This window comes from Dipteris shenzhenensis, chromosome 11, assembly GCF_047967505.1.
Source record: "Dipteris shenzhenensis isolate YYH24624 ecotype China chromosome 11, Dip_SZ_1.0, whole genome shotgun sequence".
Lineage (NCBI taxonomy): Eukaryota > Viridiplantae > Streptophyta > Polypodiopsida > Gleicheniales > Dipteridaceae > Dipteris > Dipteris shenzhenensis.
Genome location: NC_141606.1, coordinates 799,065 through 815,820, shown reverse-complemented (window position 1 = coordinate 815,820; position 16,756 = coordinate 799,065). Strand labels below are relative to the sequence as shown.

At 40.8% G+C, this 16,756-nt stretch overlaps 1 protein-coding gene across 2 annotated transcripts; it reads left to right on the top strand.

Annotated features, from left to right (window-relative positions):
• Positions 1-2,576: 2,576 nt before the first annotated feature.
• LOC147896454 (uncharacterized) lies at positions 2,577-16,756 on the top strand. 2 transcript variants are annotated; one of them, XM_087381828.1, is made up of 9 exons: positions 2,577-2,885; positions 3,037-3,219; positions 3,539-3,615; positions 3,702-3,744; positions 3,845-3,905; positions 4,020-4,089; positions 4,774-5,658; positions 5,769-5,881; positions 16,630-16,756. In XM_087381828.1, exons 2-7 carry the CDS (start codon positions 3,132-3,134, stop codon positions 5,437-5,439), a joined length of 1,005 nt encoding a protein of 334 aa, XP_087237954.1. In that variant the 5' UTR covers positions 2,577-2,885; positions 3,037-3,131; the 3' UTR covers positions 5,440-5,658; positions 5,769-5,881; positions 16,630-16,756. The 2 variants fall into 2 exon arrangements, with proteins under 2 accessions (XP_087237954.1, XP_087237953.1); XM_087381827.1 differs by having other exon boundaries at positions 4,774-5,881.

Sequence of the window (16,756 nt, the reverse complement as noted above, 5' to 3'; positions counted from 1 at the left end):
AAGAATTACCAAAAGTGACTTGATAAAAGTTACTTGTCTTTATCGATGCCTCGAATCACTTTTAAAATTTTCAAGCTTTTTACTTTCCAGACGGGATTGAATTCTAGCCAAATCAAAATTGGGTGCTTTTCTTTCTAAGGAGATGGGTAAGGTTGTCGCAGAAGATGGAGATGCCTGGAGTTGAGTGCTTTTCTTTTGGGCGAGGTCCTCCAGAAAATGAAGATGCCAAGAATCATTGCTTAGGTCTAGCTGGGCATTTTAAGAGTAGGATACGCATTTTTCCTTCTACTCCTTTTCTTGCAAAAAATTGCATGGAAATGAGCAATTTACATCTTGAATCTGATCGCACTCTCTGATGCTTCATCTACATATGGAAATTTGCCCGATTTTACCACTCGTACTGAAATGTTGATATGACTTAATGGGTTTTAATTATTCGCTCAGACTCTGATGACTGTAATCATTTGTCCGGTGTTTTGTTTTGAATGGGAAGCAAGGTAGCATCAGCTTCTTGTTAGGCAAGACATCAGGAGCTTGTTCAACAAGGCACTGTGAGGGCAACATTCGCATGCCTTGAAAGCTATTGTAGTTCTCATTGTGCATAAGGCGGTTGGCCAAAGGCAACTAGCCAAGAGGCACGTAAGGAGAAGCCGTTCAAAGAGGCTGAGGAGGGGACACATGGCATAGCCCTTTGAGAGACATCTCAAACTTAGATATTAGGAATAGAAGAAGCCCTGCCAGCTCCAAAATTTTTAGTTCTACTATTGGGACTTGTGCAAGTGCGGGATGACATGCAGTTTGCTGAAATGATTTTGAACAGCCAAAAGAGCACGTACTAGCACTCCCCGACGCATGGCCAAAGACGTGTAAACCTTTATGAAATAGCTTACTTGGTATTGTGGTTCGTCTATTGAGACCAAATAGTTTCTCAGAGTGTTCTGTTCTTAAAAGTTAGGGTTATTGCTTCCATTATTTATGGTTTTAAACCGCAGAGATCGTTTTTACTGCATGTGCATCCCCTTGGACAAGTAGCCACGAATTTCTATGCAATTGCCTCTAAGATCAAAGAAATCACCAAAAGATTATAAGAATGTGAATTTTGCCTAGCACGCTACTTATAGTGATTTTGTCAATGCTCGACTACGATTATGACTATTGACATTCGGATGATATGTTATCCATTCGCGAGACTTACTTTCAGCGCTAATATTCTTGATGCACGGGTAAGGGCTCGTTTCGTCAGATTATAACTATTTGGGAAAGGAAGCGTGCTAACTTCTCGTCCACACTTTGTGTAGTTATAATAGTTATATTATATATGTGTGTGTGTGTGTTTTCAATTGCTCTTTCATTGAAAAATGCTTATTTTCAATCTAAATTCTTACAACATCACTCTCTTTTGATGCATGTTTTGGATGCAAGGGAGCAAAGAAATCCAAGCTAGATGCAGCATCAAAATATAATAACACCTTTATTCATATGGTTGACAATATTGTATAGACTAGAACGAGGATAATTTATGAGTGCTTGTGAACATTGCCTTATTGATGTGTTTGTTGGGCTTTAAATATGGGCATCACCATGTCTACCTCCGTGACATTTGCAAGGAGGACTAATTATTACACCTCCGTGACATTTGCAAGGAGGACTAAGAGTCTTGTAGGCTTTGTTGAGTCTCATGTCCATATTTTTCCTCATTTGTTCCGATTAAAAGTCATCAAAACACAAGAGCAAGCTCATGAGCAGCTGCAATGCTTTGAGGACAGCGGCAGTAACTAGTTACTGTTGAGAACAACGCCAGAACCCTGGCATCGACATGGATTGGCTGCGTGGCGGCACCAACAGCAGCACCAAGTTGTTTGGAATTGCGATCGCTATGGCAGCGGCAATTATAGCCGGGCAGCCATGGCGGGAGGACACAGCAGAGCTTGCTAACTATGGCGGTTAACAGACGGTGGCGGCATGAATCCGCAGCAATGTAGAGCAAAATAAAATGACGGGCGTCGCCATCGCCATGCGGGCAGCTGCGCAACAAGACAGTGGGCGACGGCGAGCGAGCGGGCGGGGGCATCTCAAAGTCGGGGCCACTGAGATGAGAAGAGTGGTGGAGAATGAACGGCGAGCAGAGCCGAGGCCACGCTGCAGCAACTCCTCGATTCGCACGTCGGGCTGGAGAATCGGGTTTTTGTGGATGCATACGCAATACGCATCGTCCATGGTGAGGTGACGAAGAAGAAGACGACGACGACGACGGCGGCGACGATCGACGGCCGCCCACGAGGAAATCAATAGCGACCTCTTGGCTTCCTCCCCTCCGCCTCTCCTGTGCACATCAGTCCCCAGCACGCCTGCCTCAGTTGACTTGGATTGATGGCTGAATGTTGATAACCTTTCTACGACTCCCTCGGAGTCCCCTGTGTGTCTCCTGTCATCTGCTTTTCAAGAAAAAGCAGATCGTGACCTGGCTGTTTCCATCCTTGATTACAATTTACACCTCAAAAGCTCCAATTCTATTCCGACTGTCGTTGTCTTCTAGTCCCTGCACTATTCTTCATCTACACCACAATAGGCCACGGCCCGCCTTTGGATCCGATTGAATGCAGTGGCTTCGAAGTTCACATTGCACAAGCATCCAGGTTGGCTACCCGAGTCCCCGTATGAGAATTGGTTTTGGTTCTGACATCATAAATTTTCTGTACCCGTAATAGAACTGCTCGGCAATGAACACGGCAGAAATAGAAAGTGGTTTTCAAGTGCCCAGACTGGACCGAGGAATTATTAGAGTACCCGGTTGAGGGTAGTTGTTCGGTTCCAATTTCTAAATCCTGGAAGACGAGAGTGATCTCGAGGGACCGAAAAGGCTCTAGAGCATCGTCTTTCACTCGGTCCGTTTTCTTTTCGATAAGTCGGGATTCATCCTCTGTCCCTGCAGCCAATCATTTTCGATATGTGTGGATGTATTCGCTTTGGAGGTCTATGTTCGCCGTTACCCACATGCTTCTCCTATTGCTTAGTACCGCGATGTTGCTTTTGCAGATACTGTCATTCAAAATCTGTCTCTGTGACTTGTGGCGAACCTTGCCTCTTCAGGCAGTCGCTCATTCAGTTCCATTCGCCTTCTCTCGACAAAAATGAGTTCTTCCAAGCAGCGACTTCGGTGGACGTCGGAATTGCATGACCGCTTTGTAGGCGCTGTGACTCAGCTCGGGGGTGCAGATAGTGGGTTCTCTATACTTATTCTCGTAACTTTTTATTTGTCGATGGGAAGGGCCTGACTATTTCACAGGCTTTCCTAGGAAATTTGCAACTTTAGAGGTAGCCAAAGTCTGAAGTATGTAGAAATACCAAAAAGAAAAGCTTGTGACTTACTCATCTCAGGATCTATCATTCGACTATGCAAAATCTGAGAAACGCTGAATATCTAAAACCTGGAAATCAAGATGTGGCTCTGAAGCATAGTACAGTCATCAAAGCTCTTTTCTTATGTATTGGATGTACGCCCCATAATGAGCAATTGGCCCGTCCTTTTCTGCCACAGGGGCAACACCCAAAGGTGTGCTCAAGGTGATGGATGTGCAAGGCTTGACTATATACCATGTAAAGAGTCACTTGCAGGTGGCTATCTCGACTGTTCCTATTTGTGATGTTCGATTTGCGCTGCCAATGTGACACTTATCGTTCACTTACCTGTTTGTGCGCAGAAATTTCGACTTGCAAAGTATATGCCTGGCTCTACCACGGACGGTGTGTCTTATTGGGTTATTTGGCAGTCCTTTAGCAGTTTGGCCTGTATGGTTGAGATGATGTTAACCACAAACTTTCTAAATTTTGTCTCCTTCACCAGGAAGGAAGGTTGACAAGAAAAAGGTTCCAGAGATGATGGTCGTCGAGGCTGATGGAACACCGTGAGTTCTGCTTGATACGCTTACTGATTATTTATACAAAATAGCCACTTTAAACGACGTAACAAGACGGAACACTAGTAGTGAGAACCTCATCCATGTACTGATGATCTCCAGGGGCGTCCATTTGACGGAAACTCTCCGAGTGCAAATTGAAGTTCAAAAGCGATTACAGGATCAACTAGAGGTACAGTCTCCAAATTTCTGTCATCGTCGTCTGGAAATCAACTGGTCAAATTCTTAAATCACCTTAACGTTGAAGGGGAGGAAACTGCCTGCCTGCTGTATCTCTTAATTCGTATCGAGTCAATGGAACCCCATAAAGTCATAGACCCTTGACGTATAGATGTATCAGCTACCTTGCAAGAGTGCGTTTAGAGTGTAAACAAGTTCAATGATAACTACCCAAGTCATTCTGTCATGGAGGTAGATCAATTTCGCTTTGTTAGATGTTTGATTTGGATACGTTCATATGATGCTACCAAAAGAAGAAATTGCTGCTAGGATTTGGCTTCCACAATTCTACTGGAAACTTAACTGGAACGTAGTTGCCTAGTTGTGGACTTGCTAGAGGCTTTCATTGGAATGAATGTCATGTCGTCTTCTGGCAAACTTGACCTTCTGAAAGGATATCCTTCTCAAGCCGCTCAGCATGTACATACCTATCACATGTGGTGACGTGATGACGAAGCAAACACTACACTGCAGACTCGGGGTCACCCACGGCTAATTAGAGGATTTCATCAAAAGTGTGCCAATGTTACAAATTGATGACGCCTTACGACTCTGTATTTGATAGAATCCTTGCTAACTATGTACTGCCTCCAGTGCTTTTCTTTAGATGACTTGCTGAGCTCATACTTGGGTTTAGGTACAACGACAATTGCAATTGCGGATTGAGGCCCAAGGAAGGTATTTACAGAAAATAATTGAAGATCAAGAAAAGATGAGCCATTCTGCCACCGATTCGCAAATCAATAATACATCAACTAGTCGAGTGAAAGAGCCAGTGCAGCCGTCGGAGGATTCGTCAGCTCGTGAATCAATCTCTGGATCTGGAATCTCGTCACCAGGAACTTCTGGAGCCTGTGATGACATAGACTTAGCATCTTCAGGCAAGCAGTCTACTGAGCATTCATCTTTCATGCGTCAGACATTTTCTCCATCCCATTTACGATCAGAGGGTTCCCAGGCTGATTCTGAAAGGCTACGTGGTCCCTTACCGAACCATGAAAAATTGAACAGGGTGGGTGGAGACAATCTGGAAGCAGATCCTCATCTTGCGCGTGCACTTTCAGAGCTTCAAATAGTTTCAAATATCCCGAGATTTCACAGTCCGATGGAGTGGCCAAATGATGCAGGACGTGGACGCTTACGTCAAGTCTTCCAGAAAACTGTCTCTACTCCGAAGTTTGCAACAAGATATCGAGGGCATGGAATCCCCAACTTTCACGGTTGGGAGGATGGGATTTTCCATGACAATAGCCATGATCAGGTGTCGCTTGAAGAGAAAGTTGAATTTGACATCCAATTGTGAGAGCCTATGTCAATTATGCTTTGGAGGCCCTGTACTGAGGGAAGGCAAGATTATCAAATGCAAGGTACTGAAACAAATCAAAAGCTTGGATGGAAAAATGGAATCAGCATTGTGCGATGCTTCTCATAAATTGCACAGCAAAATACGGTAGGAAGCTTCATATGTGGTGCCCAGACACTTCCGGGTCGAGTGGTTTTGTCACGGTCGAGTACAGAGAAGGTGATGTTATCTTGTAAAGCATTATCAACGGTTTTGTACCTTCATGTTGATATATGCGATTTGTTTATTTCGGTTCAATGGATCTCCTTAACTCTATCATTTGATCACAGGGTACATTCAGCGATTTGCACATTAGATTTGGACTCGTAGAGTATTAGTGCGAGAAACCCTCATCACCTAAGAGTATGTGGCCGCAAGAATGACACTATCTGCAGATAGCATTGTGACATAAAAGGGAAATCTGGCCTCTCATAAGCCACGTGTTATTATTTTACATTTATTTTTAAAATTTTCTCTTTATTTTCTAAAGGACAAGAAAATCTCCCACCTTCAACGTAACTATTCGTTCCTTCTTTTCGTCATCGTGATCATCGTTCAAGAAGAGTATCGATGGTTATTCCACATATCTGAAGACCTGCTTTTTCTCATCTGCTTCTGTTTTTCAAGATCTTCCTGCTTTTCAAGATCATCAAGTTTTTCAAGAAGAGTATCGAGACTATCGATGGTTCTTCCACACATCTGAAGTTCTACAACCTCTGATGCCTAAAGAGTGGTTACTTTGAAAGACCAAAGTTTCAAAAGAGTGGTTGCTTTGAAAGAGTGCTCGAATAACTAGGAGATGCAAAATGAACACCACATAATCCTCGCTGCAGCACGGGTGCCATCACATCTGGTGGGTACCGTTGATCTCTTTGCTTCTATTCACTCTGTAAATGCTAGCAGCTTTAGGGGTTACACAGTGGAAGAACTTATGAAAACTACAAATCTTGAGGCTAAAACAAATCTTGATGCTAAATAATTTTTCTGGGGTCTGGGCGAAGGGGTCTAGGATGAAAATTACTTTGGGCGACAATGGAACAAGAAGGCTATGGCCCTCGCCCTCCTTTCCTATCACCTCGTGAGCTATGGTGAGAGGATGTAGCGCTTTTGTTATCAGGTTCTTCAAAAATAATCAAGAACCTTTACAAGAAGGTTACTAGTTGAACCATTACCTCTTTTGGAGTTGATTTTTATTAGCAGGATCCGGCTTGGGTAAGTGGAGAGAACATGAAGATTTATCAGTGCTCGAAGCGGCATTAATATAGGGTGGTTCCTTGCACGCATGCCTCGTGAGCTATGGTGAGAGGATGTAGCGCTTCTATTATCAAGTTCTGCAAAAATTGTCAAGAACCTTTACAAGAAGGTTACTAGTTAAACCATTACCTCTTTTGGAGTTGATTTTTATTAGCAGGATCTGGCTTAGGTAAGTGGAGAGAACATGAAGATTTATCGGTGCTCGAAGCGGCATTAATATAGGTGGTTCCTTGCACGCACACGACTAGCTCCTTCATGATTTGCTTACTAGAATTCATTTTGGCTTGATGTGGCTTTACAAATCTTGATGTTGTAACGTGGAGTCATTGGAAGGCAAGGGCCTCAAACTGAGAAGTTCCACACTTCTTGATAGGTGTGCCCAACTCAAAGAGAATGGAAACCGAGTTAAATTCCACGGCTTTGATCTTGGACAAGTCTTTTGAATAGTTTATGCTATTTTAGAGTATCGGTAATGCGTAAAGGTGTGCTCCAAGAGACCTTTTTTGAGTCCAAAAACTCCCTAATGATCAAATTTTGTGTTATCTACTTGCAAAGTTGCCCGCATGTTAAACACCCTATGATGTTCAACCACATAGAGCTCTTTAGCCTCACCCACGATGACTTTAGTCTACCACAACAAATTGTTTAGACAAAAGTCCAGCGTGCACACCAACACAGACCCTGGTGAGTCCATCATCGTTGGTTTTTTGTAATTGCTGAAAATTGACTCTACGCTAATTATCTTTTTTTTTTCCTCGGATATATCTGTAGAATCCTTCTTCATCCTTTTATGAGGGTTCATTTGTAGTGCAAGGGATTTTGCAAGAAATTTAGAAGTTTACAGGCTATTCAAAGAAGATTGCATGTGCACCTCCTCCACTAGACCTCCACCTCCACCTCCCTCCTAAGAGCTTCACACATTACAAAGACTGTTTCTTTCTGTGTGTTGTGTGTGCATGTGTGTGGGTGAGAGAGAGAGAGAGAGAGAGAGAGAGAGAGAGAGAGAGAGAGAGAGAATCTCATATGAAATGAGGTGCCTGATGTAATTTCTCTTGGGGGTAGGAAACTTTCAAGAATATAATGGACAGTAAGTTGTCTGGATCTCTTAGTTCTATGTCAGTGTTTGTTGTAGGCCATTGAGCATTCCTACATAGCCAAAACAGGAGGAGTGAGAGGATTCAGCCATAAAAGGTAGCCTTGTGCTCCCATTTGCCATCCGACACAGCATCGGCTACTTGAAGACTGAAGAGTTTGAGCCAGACTTTAGAAGCTGTATGTGACCTTCTAGATTATCACTTTAGAAGCCAAACTTTGCAAGCCCCATGAATCCAAGGAAGTAGTTCATAATCATGACCATTGGTAGGGTTCACCATGCATTACTTAAGAGATATTAATTATATTTTAGAAACAACGTGACCTAGGCAATCCAGATTACATCAGTAAAGGAGGACAAGGTAAAGCATTAGAAGATATATGGTTGCTTGTAGATTTCACTAATGGGTGCTTGATATCTAGGAGCCCCATGTACTATGGGAGGCTATCTAGGTTGTGAAGGCATTTTGCAAGAAATTTTTGAGCCTGTTCTCCTACCTCCTAGTGGGAACTTCAAAACACTTCAGCCTGTGTTGATCTACTAGACTTTCTGTAGCCTTTGTAGTGATTCCCTGCAAACACACCTTCCCCGCAATCACACCTTCCTGCTGCTCCAATAAACTGCCAAATGTAAAGCAGTCTCAAGTTGAGGGTTGCATAAAGACCCTGGCTTGGACATTTTATAGGCCTAGGAGAAAGTAGACCAATTGGCGATTATAACATGGCTGGTACAGCAGTCAGTCCAATCAAATCGAATGGATTGCCCCTACTTCTATTGGCTTGATTAAGGATCAGAATTGCAATAATGGCATTCTAGCAGCCTGCTCCACTTACCATACATATTGCAAGGACTGATGTCCCCACCACCACATCTAACTCCCATGTGTTGCCAACAATAAGATCATGGATCACTCGACCTTTCTCTAAGACTACTACATTGGCCATTGAGGATGAGAATTTTGGAAATAGACAAACAGTACTCAATTTTGGTTTCTATGCTTACATCAGTAGAAATGGATACTATTGTACTTTATTTATTGGAAACTGCCTTACCAAATTTATTAGATCTAGAAAGTTAAGATTTAAAGTATTTAGGCCTAAGAAAATTGGGGTGCTTCATGGTAGGCATACAGCCTGCAATAGATCCCCATGAAAGGCGTGATGACTCAGCAAGATATACGGGGCTATATGACGCTGAAGAAGGGGCTGGCAAAACCGCAGTATGGCAGGGGTTACTAGCAATTTGGTCGACCAGGTGTAGGGCTGGTAAGGCTGATTCCAGCCAATCTACCATGCCCAGAAATACCTAGTTTTGTGGGCCAGTGGCCCTGGTTAAGTGAGCCCTTTTAGGGCAGTTTTATAGTAGCCTGGTTGGCCTATTTGGGTTGGTCAGATTCAAGCTGTTGGTCGATTTTTTGGGGTAGTCCTTGTGCCCTATAAAAGGAGGTCCTCTAGCCCTCATTCAACATCCAACTATCTAGGAAGTTCAGGAGCAGACAGGACCAGCCAGAAGCCACTCCCTTGGGCCTCACAGTGGGGGTGAAGGAGAGTGGAAGGTGTGCTATAGACTAAGTTCCCTAGAGGCTAGTCAGCTGTCTTGTACGGCAACAAGGTGTTGTGATCATCATATTCTCTGGAGTAGCCCTTTGATAGTAGACAAGAGTAGCAAGAAGGCAAGTCTTGGGCCTATTCACAGGAGGTGAAGGTGACCGTGAAGGAGTTGCTAATTGAGCTTGAGTGGCAGCCCACCTAGGCTGGTTTCCAGACAGCAAGGTGGAGACGATCATTCTAGATGGAAATTCTACAGAAGCTCGAGGTGGAGCACACAGGTGGCTTGAGTCTAGAGATAGCTAGCAAATAATAGAAGTACCTTGTATCTAGGCTGTGAAGGCATTTTGTAAGAGATTTTTGAGTTTGTTCTCCTACCTCCTAGTGGGAACTTCAAAACACTTTAACCTGTGTTGATCTACTAGACTTTCTGTAGCCTTCATAGTGGTTCCCCATAAACACACCTTCCCTATAATCACCCCTTCTTGCTGCTCCAATGGACTGCTAAATGTAAGGTAGTCTCAGGTTGAGGGCTGTATAAAGACCCTGGCTTGGACATTTTATAGGCGTAGGAGATAGTAGACCAGTTGGTAATTATAACATGGCTAGTACAGCAGTCAATCCAATCAAATTGAATGGATTGCCCCTACTTCTATTGGCTTGATTAAGGATCAGAATTGCAATAATGGCATTCTAGCATCCTGCTGCACTTACCATACATATTGCAAGGACTGATGTCCCCACCACGACATCTAACTCCCATGTGTTGCCAACAATAAGATCATGGATCACTTGACCTTTCTCTAAGACTACTACATTGGACACTGAGGATGAGGATTTTGGAAATAGACAAACAATACTCGATTTTGGTTTCTATGCTTACATCAGTAGAAATGGATACTATTGTACTTTATTTATTGGAAACTGCCTTACCAAATTTATTAGATCTAGAAAGTTAAGATTTGAAGTATTTAGGCCTGAGAAAATTGGGGTGCTTCATGGCAAGCGTACAGCTTGCAACAGATCCCCATGAAAGGTGCGATGACTCTACCGGATGTATGGGGTTGTACGATGCTGAAGAAGGGGCTGGCAAAAGCGCAATATGGCAGGGGTTACTAGCAACTTGGTCGGCCAAGTGTAGGGCTGGTAGGGCTGATTCCAGCCAGCCTACCATGCCTAGAAATGGCAGGGCAAAAGGGGGCTAGACCTTGCATATATAGGAGGGCATCAGGCCTTGAAGTAAGGGCCAAAGCCCTAGTTTTGTCGGCCAGTGGCCCTAGTTAAGTGAGCCCTTTTAGGGCAGTTTTATAGCACCTTGGTCGGCCTGTTTGGGTCAGCCAGATTCAAGCTATTGGTCGGTCTTTTGGGGTAGGCCTTGTGCCCTATAAAAGGAGGTCCTCCAGCCCTCATTCAACATCCAACTATCCAGCAAGTTCAAAAGCAGACAGGAGCAGCTAGAAGCCACTCCCTTGGGCCTCACAGTGGGGTGAAGGAGAGTGGAAGGTGTGCTACAGACTAAGTTCCCTAGAGGCTGGTCGGCTATTTTCTAGGGCAGCAAGGTATTGTGATCATCATATTCTCTGGAGTAGCCCTCTGACAGTAGACAGGAGTAGCAAGAAGGCAAGTCTTGGGCCTATCCACAAGAGGTGAAGGTGACCCTGAAGGAGTTGCAGACTGAGCTTGAGTGGCAGCCCACCTAAGCTGGTTTCCAGACAGCAAGGTGGAGAAGATCGTTCTGGATGGAAATTCTATAGAAGCTCGAGGTGGAGCACGCGGGTGGCTTAAGACTAGAGATAGCCAACAAATAACAGAAGTACCTGCTATCTAGGCTATGAAAGCATTTTGTAAGAGATTTTTGAGTATGTTCTCCTACCTCCTAGTGGGAACTTCAAAACACTTTAGCCTGTGTTGATCTACTAGACTTTCTGTAGCCTTTGTAGTGGTTCCCCACAAACACACCTTCCCAGCAATCACACCTTCCTACTGCTCCAATGGACTACCAAATGTAAGGTAGTCTCAGATTGAGGGCTGCATAAAGACCCTAGCTTGGATATTTTAAGACTACTACATCAGACACTGAGGATGAGGATTCTCAAAATAGACAAACAATACTCGATATTGGTTTCTATGCTTACATCAATAGAAATGGATACCATTGTACTTTATTTATTGGAAACTGCCTTACCAAATTTATTAGATCTAGAAATTTAAGAATTGAAGTATTTAGGCCTCAGAAAATTGGGGTGCTTCATGGCACGCATACGGCCTGCAACAGATCCCCATGAAAAGTGCGATGACTCAGTAGGATGTGCGGGGCTGTATGACACTGAAGAAGGGTCTGGCAGAAGTGCAATATGGCAGGGGTTACTAGCAGCTTAGTCAACCAGGTGTAGGGCTAGTAGGGATGAATCCAGCTAGCCTACCTTGCCTAGAAATGGTAGGGCAAAAGGGGGCTGGACCTTGCATATATAAGAGGGCATCAGGCCTTGAAGTGAGGGCCAAAGCCCTAGCTTTGTAGGCCAGTGGCCCTAGTTAAGTGAGCCCTTTTAGGGCAATTTTATAGCAGCCTAGTCGGCCAGGTTGGGTCGGCCAGATTCAGGCTGTTGGTTGGTTTTTTGGGGTAGGCCTTGTGCCCTATAAAAGGAGGTCCTCCAGCCCTCATTCAACATCCAACTATCTAGCAAGTTCAAGAGCACACAGGAGCAGCCAGAAGCCACTCCCTTGGGCCTCACACAAGGGGTGAAGGAGAGTGGAAGGTGTGCTTCATTGCATGTAGAAAATGGCCTAGGACGTAGATCAAAAATGGCTTGTAAAGCATGCATAGATAGTCCATTCAGAAAATTGTACTCGGTTTCCTATGATCCAGACTATTTACAAAATGTATTAGGTGCGGACATATTTCAAATGCAAATGCTTTCTATAATCGATATATCCCTAAACGTTTCTAAAGGTATTACATCTTTAGCAACAGGTATACTACAAAGAAGATCGATGTTGGATAATCCACTAATATGTTGGAATCGACAACAAAGATTCTGTAGTAACTCAACAAACTTACTATCAACAACAAAACACGTTCTAGCATTTAACTCTAGAACAAACCCCATATTTAAAAAATACTCGACAATGTATGAATGACCGCATCCAAAACTAGGAGTAAGTGTTCTTTCTTCAAAAGCTATTTTTGATATTCTTGAAAGACACTCTGCTAACTCACCATTCGATCTTATGAAAATTGCACGAGGACAACTACTTGTCATTACTAGAACAAATCAACATGCTACCTACAACTCATCAATTCAAAAAGAATTATTGAGTGTTAGCTCATAACATCTATGGAAGGTCTGTCACAATGTGACGAATTAACACGAGTATGCATTATTCCCATTCCTCTATCCTTTCGGATATGGTGCTCATGATGGCAAGATGTTCTTCAATGTATATTTAAAAATGAGAATATCAACATTGTTCTCCGTGTTCACTCTTTACAAACCATACTTGTTATTGATGTACCAAATACGTCAATCTATTTTAATAGCAAACTCTACTCAAACTATAGTATTACAAAGAGATATTGACCAACAAAGACGACAAGATCCAAGAATATCTAAACAAGAGATAATTAGACGTATTCTTAAGTTTCAGATACCAAGTTCTATTCCTGGATCTCCTTCATGGCACCGTAGAAACTTAAAAGATCTAATGGCAATGGTTAGCACATGGGGCCTTTCCAATATATTCCTTACACTTATTGCAGATGAGGTATCAACCACTAGATGGTGTGAAATCGATCAAATAGAAAACATTGCTAAACAATTCAATAAAAACTTCACATGGAGAGATTGTCCAGTTGAATGCACAGTGCTCTTCCATGTTAGACTGCAATAATTCTTAGCAAGATATATTCTGTGTGATGAGTCAACCATCACATCATAAGATATGATGTACAAAATAGAGGATCTATGCATGCACACATGATGCTATGGATAGATGAACAAGACAGAGATATTATATCAAACTAGATAGATGCACATATCATAGGACTTCATGTCATTTGTGGTACTCTTGGTTTAGGAAAGACATTTATGATCAAGTGCATTACTTATAATTATGTAAAACAAGGAAAATCGATTATTCTAGCAGCAACAATAGGAGCTGCTATAATGAGACTAAGTCGATTAGCAACTACTGTCCATCATCAGTTTGCTCTACCAAAGAGACACGATATGTTTCATGCCTCCTTACCAGTGTTAGACGAATGATACATAGAATTACAAAATGCAAAAATCATAATAATTGATGAGATCTCAATGATGACATGCCAAACATTAAACACAATAATCAGACAACTGTGTGAAACTTGCAAGCAAACAATCTTACAGCCTTTTGAAAATAAAAAGATGCTCTTATTTGGAGATATGTCCCAGTTGCCTCCAGTATGTAAATGCAAGGTGCAAGAAAATGAATTCTATAGAAAATGCTATATTGGAAACTCGAGTTTCTAGACAACTGCAACCTTTTCATTCCTACACACATCAATATGTCACCTAGAAGATCCAATATACATAGAATTCTTGAACATAATCACAATTAGACAACCAATGGTAGAAGAGATTCACTATTACCTAGGTAATTTAATCATAGGTGATAGTGAAGCAAATGATTTCATTGACAAGGACATAACTATACTGTGCACCCATCAAAAAGACACATGATACTATAATGAGCTCATACTACATAAGAAATTCAAAGAGCATCAAATTAAAAGTGTCACTGTGACATCCAATGCAGATCAAATCTTAGAATTAAAAGAATGGATAATGGATCCAGATTTCCATTCCATACAACAAATAGCAATAGGAGTGAAAGTGATGATCACAGAAAATATAGATCTCACAATTGGAGCTACAAATGGCGCTTTTGCAAGTGTCATATCACTAGAAATAGATAATAACACAAACAACATTTTAAAAATTCATGCCAAGATCTTATTACATAGATCTCACAATTGGAGCTATAAATGGCACTATTGCAAGTGTCATATCACTAGAAATAGATAATAACACAAACAACATTTTAAAAATTCATGCCAAGATCTTATTAACAAATGAAAAAATCACACTAAGATGATCAAAACATAAACAAAAGGTATCAAACTCAATATGGTATCATAAAACAACTTTTCCAATCACACTAGCATATGCAATTACGGGACACAAGTCAGAAGGATGCACACTCAAAGGAAAGGCTCTTGTAGTAATACAAAAATCATTTGCATCAAGAGTAACATATGTCATGCTTTCACGAGTCACCACTCGAAACAACTTAAGAATCTTAAATAAAATCAATCCATCTGACTTCATTCCAATGCTTACATGAACTTTACAAAAATAGTAATCAAAAGAAAATCTTTTTATTAAATATTCATCAATGTGAGAGAAAAGAAACTTTTGATATACAAACTAATATGCAGGATCTATCAAAAAACTTATTTGAAGAAAAACCAACAACAAAATATGGCAACATCAGACGAGGTACATTTTCAATATTAAGCATTGTAGCATTTCTTCACATTAGTTTATATTCTAATTCATAATAGATTACTATTTCACAGATCTTTAATCAATTCAAAAGTAAGGCCTGATTGGCTCAACAAGATCAAGAGAAATCAACAAAAAGAACAAAGGGACAAAACTATTTCTTGTATACAGCTCAAATGCGTCTCATAAACATGGCTGGAAAGGAACCAAATGAATACATTTATGGATGGAGCACAGTGCAAGACCTTAGGAATTTCATGGATAACAATCAACATGAAGTACAACAATGGAAGGCAGAACATGGGGACAAAGAAATGAGAGCAAACAGTTACTAAGCCAATTTTATTTATATAAAATGATTAAATTTTAAATTTTAAAATACAATAAATAACATATACATAATATCAATTCAAACATAATGCAGGTCTAACTAAGTACATACTTCAAAAAATCACAAAAGAGGATGATATCATTACTCCAATGATGTTGAGAACAGAAGCACAAGCTATAATAGATAAGCACTAAGAAGGAATTTCAGCTTATTGCCTTGAACTTCTACACTTTGGCTACAATGTAAGCTTAGCCAAACTCCTCAAAATAGATCGTAAGACTAGAAATGTCATACTAGCGGAGTTCAACAACATGTTCCAAACAGATGATCTAAAAAAAGAAAAAGAGTTGCCATTTACCATAGAAGGTATGACTTCCATTATTGATTTAAATTTTGCAAAAGAAGCATATGGCAAACATTTTGAGTTTTTTCCAACTCCACCAAAGAACAATATATTTCAGCCCCCTACAGGTACATTCTTGACTTCATATCTTAAAATAAATACAAACTTCATCTTCTAATACACAAGAAAAGCTCATCGTACTTCATCTTGCTATTTCAAATAGGAAATCACGAAGAAGACAAAGAAAAAGGCACAAAAGGCCCATATTACATATATTCTATTCTATGTATTGCTACAGAAAAAAGATATATTGGACGAACTAGAAATCTTGAAAAACGGATAGCACAGCACCAAACCAATCCTCCATTAAAATTGAAACATGATGTTAACAGGTACAACCATTCCACTTGAACTTCAAAACAGAAATCCTAGCCACCACAAACTTTAAAAGCAAAGCGGATACACTCGAAGAGAAATACATAAGAGAACTCAACACAATGGACTCGAAATATGGCTATAATAACCTCAGTGGAAATTTAGCATCTACAAAAAAATTTTACTTTCTCAAAAATAGAGACATAATCTAGTATATTTAGATAGAAGCACATTTTCAATACATGTATAGGACTTCCTATTTCAAACTATAGTTAAATCATACTCTTGAAGGACTCTTAATTCATAACATATATTACTCAATTTTTTCCGTTTTCAAAGCATTACTACTTTTTTTCAATACACATAAAATCATTCATGTATGAACTGTTATTAAAAAATTCTTATTAAAACGTCATGTTTATAGTGATATATAACTCCATTTATAACAATTCCAATAATAACCACTTTTAGGTATACTAGATAAATTTTCATCTATTGTTAATCTTATAATAATATTAGTGTATTTCAAAAAATACTACTATAATAAAATCTAAGTTCTAAATTCACTTTAACAATCAAGTCAAGATGGAAAAATTATTTAACAATTTTTACGAAATAGCACTAAATTCATTTATATATATTCTAGCTCAATACAACTACCTGCCCAGATCTAGTTGTATAATTGTATTGCTGGCCTTCTGTATGAAGGTTCTCTTAAGCTGAAGGAGAAATCTCTTTTTCAAGGGGAAGAAGCTCGAGATATTTCGAGCGTACATAAGAAGAGGATGTTTTCCC